Source organism: Thermobia domestica, chromosome 8 (genome assembly GCF_964235325.1).
Source record: "Thermobia domestica chromosome 8, izTheDome1.hap1.1, whole genome shotgun sequence".
NCBI lineage: Eukaryota > Metazoa > Arthropoda > Insecta > Zygentoma > Lepismatidae > Thermobia > Thermobia domestica.
In genome coordinates, this window is record NC_137461.1 from 110,315,715 (window position 1) to 110,329,235 (window position 13,521).

Genomic DNA, 13,521 nt, shown 5'->3' on the forward strand with positions numbered 1-13,521 from the left:
ACAAGTAAAGGCTTAGATTGGGAAACCTGTTTTATTTCATATTTCAAAGAAGTAGTACCTGTGTGTTTTTTTAAATTCGTTGGTACAGTACAGCTTGATCAGTTATTTGCACAATAGTTCGTCTTCCTATTCGTCATGATGACGAATCACCGTAAGAAAATGACATAGAGGAAATTTTACTGGGAACCCATCGCTGGATATAACGAGTCCTGATTTTATATTTTTTTTCAAATTTCGAGTTTCTTTTATATTATTTTTTTCCGTTGCGCAAACTTCATACAGACTGTATACTTTTAGGGTAGGTAATTTGAGTTCCGATTCTTTCACCCACGACTATGGAGTGAATAAGTGTATCTCTGGTTGTGATCTATTCTTCTGTGATGGCCACATAGACTTGTAGCTCTTTAAAGTGGATATACTCAAACGCACCTTGGCCCCGAGAAAGCGAATATCTGAGAATAAAAGCATACACAATCACAGAGAATACAACACATTACACATACAATAATTTATTATTAATATTACAAAGAAAAGATAAGGTATGTTACAGTGTCACAAAGACTTACTCGAAAACAAGTTATACAGGTCCTTCGTCAATGAGGAAAATATCACGAAACGTTCTTCAAGTTGAGGCTACCTCATAGTTTTAACGATGATTTCGATTTACATTACTATTCTTCCTCACCATTTTCCAAAGAAGAAAAGACGATAGACATTATTTTCGCATTCTTTGAATTATAGCAACACGTGTAGAAATAGAAAATTCTGTTTTTATATTTTTTAACAACTACTTTATTTTCTTGTCTTTTAGTGAAGAATTTGTAGCAGAGTGGTGAAGCATGGAACTCTTACGGTAGAGACCCAGTTTGAATCCCGTCGTTGTAATTATTTTTTCTTTTCTTTATTCGATTGTTTCACTAATTGGTATTGTAATAGTTATTCCTTTATTATTATTATTATTATTATTATTATTATTATTATTATTATTATTATTATTATTATTATTATTATTGGAAAGTCGAGACTTAGCTATATATTTTATATTTTATGAAGTTTTTGATTAAATTTCAAGTCTTCTTCTTGATATGGAACGTATCTGAAATGATGACTTGTTTAAACATTAATATTTGTAGCAGTAGTAGTAGTAGAAAAAGTAGTAGAAACTTATAAGCAATTACTGGGAAACAAGAACCTTTGTGTTTTATCAGTCATATTTTTGACCCACACTAACGATATGCCTTACGTATTCATCAATTGTTTCCTAAAAACTTTACGTTCCCAGACAGTACGAATCAAGGTTGATACGGAAAAGTGGCCGTTTTATCCTTGTTTTAACATTTTTTCTTCCATAATGGACATCATTGATACAGTTGTTATTTATTTTAAAACTATTTTAGCATTCCTGGTTTGTAAAAGCCAATGGCTTGAGTTTCGGTTTGTTTACATTAAGGAGCAACTTGATTGGCCATATCCCTCTACATGCGACGTCTTCTTCATCGCCTCCGTGGGAAAGTCGGAAGAACACTCGCCTACTAATCGTAAGGTTGGTGGTTCGTGTTTTCTCTTGGGTACTTTCTTTTAATGTTTATCAAGACTTACTTTAATGTAAACAAATCACGCATATAGGCAATTTAACATATTTTGAATGAGTAATTTTGTGGTTCATTGTCATTTCGTCGCGCTTCTGCCACTGGTGGAACGCTGATGGTATAATTTTCAAAACGGAAGTGGGACCGCAGCAGATCGAATAACGTAATAAGCAGGAAATATGTATAAAAAGTGCGTTTGAGTGCGGAGGACACACATCACGTCTTCGCGGACCAAAGGTTAGAGATTAAGATTTCACCAATATGGAATAAACTGGATAAAATGTTGAATTCGACAATCTGCAATGTACCGGTATATTAATGGCCCGTGAAAGAATATATTTATAAAGAAATACTCGAAGCAGACTCGTATTTACGATTTTGTTTCGGGAGGGGGGGAGGCTTTGCCTGAAAATGTGAAAATTCTGCAAGATATTTCATATACTTTACTATAGTAAGTAAGATTTCGGGGGAGGGCTTAAGCCCGGAAGCCACGCCCCTAAATACGCCACTGACTCGAAGATATATATATATATAAGTCTCCTTTAGCCTGGCCGGCATAACTGTGAGACGTAAAAAGACTTCATTTCCGAAGAGATATATTTCAACTGTAGTTTCACGTAACATTTAGCCTCGAAGGTCAAGCACGTCGTTGAACTTCCTCATACCTAAATGCTGCAACAACATCCAATAATACTACTCCTACCACTCATCTTCAACAATGTACTTTGACAATTTAGATTTCAATTCTCTTGACTATTGTTTCTACATAACACTTTCTATAACAAATAAGAATTTAGTACATTGGAATTGTAAAGGTGTGCAATTTGTTAAAAATACTTCACACCAAGTTTAGCTCTCTTAATTAACAGCGATGTCTTAGAGTAGTGGGATAAGCGTTGGTTTCACATCCTGTTGGCCCTGGATTCAATTCCCGTTGAGTAATTAAAGGATGTTTTTATCATTTGTAATATTGATACTTCCAATGTAAGATGACAGAAAATATTCAATTACTCTCGGTCGTAGTGTTGAGACGACATCTTCAGTGCACTCACAACAGAAAAGTGAACTGCCAAACACAACTACAAGATGTCCTCAGCCGTATCAACCTGGGAACCTAATGTGTTTAGAGTACCATTGATGAATACGTAAGGCATATCTTTAGTATAGGAAAGGAGGGCAAAGCGGATCGCTTAACTTCAAGGGCCTCAAATGGCAACTAAAATTAAGACCAGGAAACCAAAGTTTTGAGGAAATATTTTATGATTATTAAACTTTCAAATAACAATACAATAGTAACGAGAATTGCATATACATAAATGATATTGCTTAATTACTGAACTACTGCAATTTATTCACTTTGCCCCACCGGTAGGGCAAAGCGGATCATGATAGTGGGGCAAAGTGAATAAGCAAAAACTCATACATTAAAATTCAGTGTTTAATACAGATATGCAAAATAGAAATTGTATAGAAGAACAATATATGTGTACACAGTCTAAGATAATAAAAGAATGACATCTAGATGAACTGCTTTACCTATCAGAAGATTAAAATGTTTAATGTTTTGTTAGTATTAGCCTAACACATTTAAATATAAAATTAAGTCTAGACAAAGCTTGCATACAAATGATCCCTAAATATGTTTAAAATGGTCAAGTCCATGGAAGTCTTTTTTCTTATCAAGTAGGCATCTAGTATCTAGTTTCTTTCAATCTATAGTAACCCTAATGAGTACAATCTACGTAGTAGCAAACAGATTAAAAAAAATAAAGCTTAGGGCTGAAAATAATATCATATCACACGCTTGGTTTACTCACATATCAAATGTAAATGTATTGTCCCTTATAATAATCGGTACAGTTTTCGTGAAACCATGACAGACAAATAGAACACTGAATCCAGTCTTCATTAAGTGGATCTGAATAATATTCATGACAGAGCTTGCATTGGTAACTACCGTCTCCTTCTGGTGATTTTGAATGTTTTTTTCTTTGTAATTCCAGATGTACTTGGGAGAGCTATAGCCGCAGCAAAACATTTCTTCTTGCAGGAGAACCTTGAATGGTAGATTTTCTTCTTTTCTCTGGTACTTCCTTTAGGGAAGTTGCACCAGTACTTGGTTCGGTAGACATAGTAGACTTGCTATACTTCTTCGCACTCTTCTGTTTTAAACATTCCTTGATAGGGGTACTCGTTAGTTCCTCTGCACATAGAGACCTCAAGCTTCCCCCTCCCCGAACAAAATTTCACCGTACGCCACTGTAGTCATTAGTACTGAACATGTATGGAACATTTTAAGTAAATTTATTCGAGACCAAAAGTAGAGAAACAAAGAAACAAAGAACTGAAGTTAATTAAAATCATTTTAAAAGATGTAAAATCAAATTAATAGTTTCTTAACAGTGGTATAGAATTACATAGTTTAATATAGGATAAGTTGCGTTAACAGCCGCTGCGATTATTTAACGGAACTCCTATCCTAACCCAACTTACTACTACAACAACTACTGATGTTACTCTACTACGACTACCAGCACTACTACTATTACTATTGCTATGTTTTTGTTCGGCGAGTGTTAACGGAACAAATTCAATATGAATTTCAATATTCAAATTAGCTGTGTTGCAACGTATACGTACCGTCAATACCACATTTAGTGCCAAACAGATGTTCTAAAACAGCACTGCATTATGCTTGGGGCAAAGTGAATCGCTATTCGCTTTGCCCCTTCTAAAATTATTCTCTTTGCCCCACACTACCACGTGAGACAAAAGACTGTCTACAGCATATGGACGACGTATTTACGATAATTCTCAAACATGGTAACAAAGGTAAGATCCCACCCTATCCATGCATAGTGTGTTTGCAAACATTCTACGGAATGGTAAGAAAAGATTTCAAAATCCTTGCCTCTTGAATTTTTTAGCAAAATGCGTATTTTCTTTTCTTCTCCTCTCTCGTCGAAACAACAGCACGTACACACAAAACACTAACGTCCTTCTCTTCTTTCACTAGTGACGTCATAAACTGAGGCAAAAATTTACTGCCCTCTGTTTTCAGTTGAGTGTAAAATGCGTTATTCGCTTTGCCTCACAAAGGTACTTGTTTCCCAGCAAATACTTATAAATTTCTACTATTTCTTCCGCTACTACTACTGCTACAAATATTAATGTTTAAACAATTCACCATTTCAGATACGTTCCATATCAAGAAAAATACTTGAAATTCATCAAAAACTTTATAAAATATAAAATATGTTGCCAAGTCTCGACTTTCCAATAATAATAATAATAATAATAATAATAATAATAATAATAATAATAATAATAATAATAATAATAATAATAATAATAATAAAGGAATAACAATTACAATACTAATCAGGTAAACTATCGAATAAAGAAAAGAAAAAATAACTGCCACGACGGGATTCAAACCGGGTCTCTGCCGTAAAAGTTCCATGTTTTACCACTCTGTTACAGATTCTTCACATAAAGATAAGAAAATAAACTAGTAGTTACGGAATATAAAAACAGAATTTTCTATTTCTGCACGTGTTGATACAATTCAAAGAATGCGAAAATGTCTGCCGTCTTTTCTTGTTTGGAAAGTGGTGAGGAAAAATAAGAATGTAAATTGCAACCATCGTTAAAACTATGAGGTAGCCTCAACTTAAGAACGTTTCATGATATTTTACTCATTGACAAAGGTCTCTATAACTTGTATTCAAGTAAGTCTTTGTGACACGCACATAACTACCGCTCGTTATACGATCAGTAATGTCTGTGTATAGTCTTACATACAACGCTTTTAACTAGTTTATAGTTTGGGTGTATGCTAAAGTGACGCGGTAGGTAAGTGTTTAGCGCATTGAATTTCTATTCGGTGTACCCGTCCTGCTTCAAACTTTTTCAAATGTTTCGATATCAATTTCAATGCATAAACAGTGTGACAAGCAAGATCTCCTCCTCTCCAGAAAGAAAAAGATGTTGGAATGAAGAGAACTGGAGAAGGTCTGTCAATGGAGACAATCATTTACAAACTTATTTCCAGCAGTTGTTCTGGATTTGATATTTTCATCTACTTCCAAGCATTTTCTGATTCTTGCGTTGTCATTATTTTTATTTCCCTAAACATACAGTATAGAGCGAAAAGATACATTACATACACATCAATATTGAGAATAAAATATGGTGTTCATTGGACAACACACTCTGAACCATAGAGATTCATCTTAGAATAGATAACTTTTTCGTTAGTTACCTACTTTACAATTTTACCTGCATAAAGACCTGACTCAGGGCTACCAACTGCTGTCAGCACCGAGAAAATTTTCGTGTAAGTTTGGTTTCATGTGCCCAGGCGTTTCACAAACTGCAAATGACTGGACCACAAGTAATGGATTTAGAGCACTTAGGGGTAGATACTTTTGCTGGTGCCTGTACTATAACTCTCGTAAGTATTATTAGATTTTAACACAATATGATGTATGCATTTGTTGAGGTTTTCACATTATCCGCACTCTGGCTGTTGAAGTCAAACAAGTTTTTGAGTACTTATTTACCCCCTCCTCCGAAGATGTAAATAAAATTCTTATGATAGCTTTCAAAAATAATTATAATTTGTCGAATATGGTCTGTTTTTTTGTTAATTTCCAATCGTTTCAATTACTTTTAGTTGAAATGGGCTAATAATGGGAGAGCACGTTTTCCCCAATTTTAGATAACATATTTTTCTGAATATTTATTTAAAAAACACTCATACTGCAAATTTTGGTTACGAAAAATTTCATGAGCAAAAGTAATAGACATTCTATTGATTTTAAAGTACGATCTTAACTTGCAATCTGTTATGAGTTCTTTGAAAGTAATTCATTTTTAATATTACTGATTTTCTATGCCTTTCTTTAGGAAATAAATAAAACAATGAACTTTTTTTAAATACGAAAATCAAGAGAGCAAAATACTGTATATAGTTGATTTACAGCAAACAGATGATAAGAAGAACCCTAAAACAGAGGAAGCAGGGAAAGGTCAATGACACGGTCAAGTCAATTTCGGTGTTTGAGGTGTGGTCTATACTTAGATGTAGTCTGCTACTCCGGATAGTTATATGTGTGATATTCCGTAGTGTCATTTGAAACCCCCGTGCGAAAAGTGGGCGAGCCCATACCTACGTCACACTACTTCTGCTAGGGTTCTTCTCGTCATCTGTGAGCTGTACATAATCATGTATAACAGTTAATATTGTAAGGTTCCATACCTTTACATACAGTAACCACATATTTTCACTACGAACACATGTTATTATGTTCAAACATAAATAATAGCAGACAATGAAATGAGACCACCAGGAAGACATTCGGAAGAAATACGAAGAAGGCTGACTTTTCCTCTTTTGTTCCCCTTCAAGTAGATGCCTATAAAAGAAGACTTCAAGAAGAGGAAGCTATCAGTTCATTGCTGGTCACTCATCCATTATCTTCTCCTGGGACCACCATGGGCTATGGAGAGTTCCTTTAAAGCTATCTCCTAAGGCCGCTATGAGTGAAGGGGATATCCTTTAAACACTTATACCTGAAGCTGTTATGAGGGATGAAGTTATCCGTGATACCTGTTTAAGGCCATTACAACCTAAGGACAATTAACCTTAATACCGAAGCCAACTAAGGACAATTGAACATTGATTCCGAGGCCACTATATTGTGCCAACGATCTTTATTGAACTCTGAAAATATTTGGAGAGTTACGGGAACTTTGTAAACCCTTTAATAAAATCCAAAGGTATTGTTACTTAAGACATACTCTATTTGTCTCTATTGTTATTTAAGACTCTACCAAGCAGAGCGTACATACAGTATGAAAGCCCTCAATAAATCGTAGAGTTGATGTGCCTGTATTTTCAACTGTTTCATGCAATTTGATGCACGACAAATTAATAAATTAGTACTGTCTAGATTTTATACCAATCACTTACGACTAAATGCTCTTTAATGTCACAGTTTGCTGCTTCTCTTCTCAGCAAACTACAAGGAGAGGAGAAAAGCGCTCTCAGGTAACCTAGCGTTGATAGAACACAGTGGTGATAGACAATCAAGAAAAATTGATAGCATAATCGATGCTTTTGAGGCGTACTACTTGTGGAAGCATAACTATATATACAATTATAATACTTGTTTATTCTATTCTCCTACCTCCAGGGCCCATTCTACCATATGTGCGACACGTGCATTTGCACGGGGCTTCAAAATCTGTCATAGCTATGTTATTTAAAATAAATATTTCTTGTTGAAGACAGACTTCAAGATGATAGTAGTTAAATTTACTAAGTTGACCTTCTTTTTGAATACTACATTCATAAATCATGTTTAGGTTGCATTAGTTTAAGATCACATGGACAATGCTAAGGCAAGTGGTCAAACAAATCCCAGCATGACTTGCTTGATTGTTGACAAATACCAGAACTCAATTCTCGAACAGTAGCGAACACCTGTTCCATTTAATTAGTTATCACAGTTCTGATATGAAAACTAGTTTTACCTTTGTCACAAAAAAAGTTCCTTACCATTGAAGGTGGAAACAAGTTTTCTTTTTAAATTTTATCACAGATGTAGAAGGAAAACCAAGAAATAAAGATGAAAGAGCTAGTTGCACTGGAATTGCAAACTAATATATTGAGATTGAAGCTCGATATTGAATTCTATAAAAAGGATTACTATCTTTCCTCTGCAGGTGTGTTTGCTTTATCTTTCACTAACATAATAGATTATTATTTAAAACAAAATAGACACAACGAGATTGTATTCGTAGTGTTAAGCATTTCTGAGTGCAAGTGCTTTTTCTTTTCCCTTCGTTATTTATGATTCGAGAAAGGGGAGTAGCAAGTTGTCTAGGCCGGCCCTGCATACCTCATTCCCTCCCTTTCTTTGTCTATTGTTTTCTCTCTATTATTTCTCAAATTGTATACGCTTCTACGTCATAGTTTGTCCAATTGGGAATGACTGCTTTACACAAAGAAATTTGTGTCAATTGATGTATTTTGTTGTGCAGCTTGATTTGATTCTCTTTTATGTCCGTTATATCAGGGTTCTTCATTCTATTGTACAGTATAAACTAATTCCTGAAAAGATTAGCAGAGAAGTTTTATAGAGATACGTATAATTTTGATTTTGTCAATTATATGACTCAAGATATTACTTTCTTACAGAAATGCTGAGTTACATTATATTCACAATTAAAGATGTACATAGTATTTATGGCACCTTGTACAAATATTGAGCTATATCATGCAAACAATCAAAGATGCATTTATATTACCTTACAGAAATGCTGTGTTATACCACACACCATTCCCATAATAACTAAGAGACGGCCAGGAGTTAATTCGCTTTCAGCCCCTTAAGATTTTCCAGTTGTTTGTTCGTAAATATATGAATGTAAAGTGAACTTAAGCCAGGCTCTTTAAAATGATCATGACTCCTTAATGTTCCGGCTATAGGTCTGTCATACACAATCAAAGATATGCATATTGCATCTTATGGAAATGCTAAGTAATATCAAATACGTAATCAAAGATGTATTTATAAACAAACCATAACATACGCATAGTCAAAATGTATTTATTGGACAGTATTGCTCTCAAGCAACATCGCATTCTATTGCGTTATACGCACGAATTATAACTTCAGTGATCATTTAATTGGCATTATTGCTTTCATGCAATATTCATATACATGATTTGCAGGTCGCTTCTTTAGATACTTCTAATCTTCGTCAACAAGGGACAGTCAAATTTAGTATTGTAGAAGCTTTATCTCCTACGTTCCGCGGAAGTTCTTTTTTTACTTTTTATTTGTGGTTTCTTGCTCTGTAGGAAAATATTTCAACGGAAATGTTGCTAATTACTTAAAGTATTCTTATATTTTACCATAATAGGGCAATGCTACTCAGTAGCTACACATAAGACCTATTTTATGACAATGTTGCTTTGAAATCAACACCCTGTATTTTGTAACCAATTATGATCAAGAAGACATGGTTCAACCATAAAAGCAAACTAAATACTTTTTATGGTAATGCTATCAATGCTTGCCCATTAAAGGGTTATATCCCATTATAGAAGTGCTGAGTCATAACATATACGCAAAGATAGACGTATTTATAGTATCTTTTTGCCAGTATAATTAACAAATTAGTTAAATTCATTAAATAGAATAATCTGGATGATGGTCACACACAAAAAAGAATCAAAGGGATATTAAATATCAGTTGATTATATGTAGGTACTAGTGGTACTTTGTTTATTAGAATTATAGTGCCTTTTCTAAAAGTATTTGGATTGATTAAATAAACAAATACTGTAACCCTATAAATAAAAGCGTATAATACAAGCATATATGCTATACTTACATATTTACAATTATTTCAGGTTGTAGAAGACGGCTATGAATTCTTCGCAAATCGCTCATTGGTAACAGTGTTCTCTGCTCCAAACTATTGTGGTGAATTCGACAATGCAGCTGCCATGTTGACCATAAATGAAAATCTCTTATGCTCATTCAAAATTTTGAAGGTAAATGTATATTCATTTCGAATGTATTCAATTTATAGCTTATTGAGAGTTGTTTCCTGTAATATCGTTATAGACTTATATGTTACAAAGTTTTCAAACTGATACAAGATTAATTTGTAATCCACGTCTCTCTATAAACTTGTTAACGTGAAAATAGAAATATTTGTACATTAATTACATTTGCCCATACACTTAAAAGCACTGAACATTACTTATACTTGCCCCTACACTTAAAGGCTCTGAACATTACTTACATTTGCCCATACACTTAAAAGCACTGAACATTACTTACATTTGCCCATACACTTAAAAACACGGTTGGAATTCGACCTCAAGAACTAGTTATGTCCTGAGATCCGTGAATACCCTTCTTCCAACGGTTTTAGTAGGGAAAACTAAGACAAAAAGTTCGGAGTTGGTACCGGGAGCATTGTCCCGTAATCTATCTCTCTTGAAGGCAAGATTGCCTATACTGAGAGGGTTGATCTTGCGTGATAGCCTATGCATTCGCCAACTGAACCGAATTCAATCGAAAGTTCTTCTGTAGTCCGTGTTAATAATACACAGTGTATCTGCTAAATTTTAAGACTAGCATTATCAGAAAACAATACAGAACAGAATTACCTTCATTGGCTGCTAATCTTCAATATATAATCCTCCTTGTTGTATACAAGCAATGCACGACTGTATATTTTCTGAAAGTCCTATTGTCGGACTGTAATGAGTTCTTTCGTCACAGCTCTTTGGATGTCAGATATTGAATCAAAATGTTTTCTTTTCAACGTCATATTGACCTTTGAAGACAAGAAATAGTCTAATGGGGCCATGTCAGGTGAGTAGGGCGATTAGTTGAAGTATGCCATCTTTTTTTTTTTTTGCCGAAAATATCTGTACTTCAATGGCTTTGTGACACGATGCATTGTCGTGCAACAAGGGCCAGTCACCCGGATGAACTATCTTGCTCCACGATCTTCCGAATAGTATCCTTACCAATCTTCAATTCCTCCGCAATCATTCTGAACGACTGACAACGATTTACAGCCAGCTTTCCCACACTTTTTTTAAAATTTTTGTCCTTTCGAAAGGTTATCGGATGGCCAGATCTAAGGTCTTCCGTGATCGCCTCCCGACTCTCACGAAAATGTTCACTTCAGGAAACAGAATCATTATTGTGAGCTGTTTGAATTGTGTCCACGGTCTCTTATTTAAGCAATATGTATGTACAACAGTAAAGAACTAGAGAATATTTATTAGAAGAAGAAATTCTGGAAATAAACATCTTCCAGCTCTTATTAAATATCAATTTTCAAACGTAGATTTTTTCCATGTCAAATAGCCAACCAAATGTTTTATTTGGAAGAGACTATTCTAGTGTTAATTAGTTGGGCTATTGAAACAGTGTTTCAGTGAGTACAGGATTCAGTATGTCATTTTTTAATTGATTTTTCTTTGTTTCTTTCTTTAAAGCCGACGGACAGAAAGTTGCTAATCATTTACCAAAACGCTAACAGAAAGAATCAAAGCGAGAAGAAGAAACAACAGACACAATATCCTAAAACAGAAAAGTCAACTGATAAAAACTCAGAAGGCTTTCCATCACCCTGGATACAAAGAAATGCAATACAATTGCATGAAGATGATGATGAGAAGGTGGACGAGGCAGATAGTAAAAATGTTTCGGTGGACTCTGAGGAGAGAAAGAAAAGCAAATCAAAAACACTTGAGTCAGAAAGTGATAAAGAAAATGAAAGTGATGGCGTAGAGACAAGCGATGAACGCGAAACTGTGCAAGAGGAGGTAAATTACAGTGATGTGAATCGTCTTGCGATTGATATGCAAAATAGATGGTCTCTTGGAAGTGTGTATTCTCGCAAAGAATCAGAAGTGTGATGATTTAATGGTGAAAGTTAGAGGGCGCACACTCTGATCAGTACGGAAAGTTCTGAATTGGAGTCAGCGTCAGTACGATCTTTTAAAAATCATTACTATAGCATCGAAGAGAGTGTCATTGAGAGAGTACTTTTTATGTAGACAGAGGTATAGCTACGGTGTGTGCCGGATATGTCTCTGGACACCCTAATAAAATGGTTTGATTGCTTTCTTTCAATTGTCATGTATTCCAATATATTGTTATATGTAAATCTTCAGTTCATTGAAGCTACGGTTTAACTTATTATTAATGTACTTAAAACCCAATAAAATGACCACGTGAGAGGGTAGGTAAGCTTTAATTACCTTTGTACCTACCCATAAAAGAGTTTTCATTTTAATTGTCTTTGTTTACATCTATATAAAAAGTTATGTTTCAATTGCTTTTGTGAATTCCCATGTGAAAAATTCTGACCACGCATATTTATGCAGAGTTCCAGCTAATGAAAATCGTATTTACAACTAATGTGGTTTTATACAATATTGTATTAACTTTTTGTATTATAGAATATACAAAATTTGTATTTATTGTTTTTTTTTTATTTCTTCTTACTGAGTTGATTTTTGCTAATTCTATAGATCATATAAGCCTATTGTAAGTTGTCAACCTTTAACCCTTTGATACTTATGATGGATATATTCGCACATGGGTGTGGCATACCAAATATTTATTATTCCACTGGTCTTTTGACAATATTGAACGCTGAAACTACAACAAATATGACCTCAAACTCTTCTTCAGAATGTCTTTTAAATTTTAAGTTTTTGTTTCGTTAAAAGGAATTAACAAATAGTGAAGTTACAGCATTTTAAGCTATCCAATGGCGCAGCGACCATCAATTCGTAGAAGAATCTGGTATCCTTGCTTTTAGCATATTTAAATCTGGTAAGGAATTGGCTATCGTTAAATTTCATAAAGTAAATTTAACAATAGCCAATAAGACAGGTACACCATATGTATGGAACACATCGAGGGAGGTGGTAGGAAAGAGAACATACCTGTGAAACTTAAATACGCTACCAGTCATCGTAAATAATATAGAGACTTCGCAAATATATATGTTATCTTTCTAAAATATTGTAAGGTGTAACCGAAGCATTATATGTTGTATATACAAAAAAGTCAGCATTTTTTATGTGTTTACGCATCGCAATACATTGTACAAAATATTGTTTGTCAATAAATCAAAGTCAGACATGTAATAATATTTGGATACTTTGCTCCGTATGCCATTTCATGCCAGTGACGACGCTGAAAGGGGCCTGGTTTGAGCTCTTCCTTGACAGGTATTGTAATATAAGTCAAGTCAGTGGCGGCGATTGGACGTTAAAAGTGGGGGAGCAAAATATGATCCGAATATTTGTACATGGACGTTATTTTTCCTGGTTGTTTCTAACACTTTGTTTGACGAAAGGTTGTATAGCTAATAA

At 34.3% G+C, this 13,521-nt stretch overlaps 1 protein-coding gene across 1 annotated transcript in view; it reads left to right on the forward strand.

Annotated features, from left to right (window-relative positions):
- LOC145691804 (serine/threonine-protein phosphatase PP1-gamma catalytic subunit B-like) overlaps window positions 1-12,618 on the forward strand; it is a 31,144-nt gene extending 18,526 nt beyond the window's left edge. Inside the window, exons 6-7 of the mRNA XM_081767115.1 lie at window positions 10,018-10,161; window positions 11,629-12,618. Of these exons, the coding sequence (XP_081623241.1) occupies window positions 10,018-10,161; window positions 11,629-12,051 (567 nt within the window). The 3' untranslated portion in view covers window positions 12,052-12,618. The remainder of the gene's footprint in view (window positions 1-10,017; window positions 10,162-11,628) is intronic.
- The last annotated feature ends 903 nt before the right edge of the window (window positions 12,619-13,521 follow it).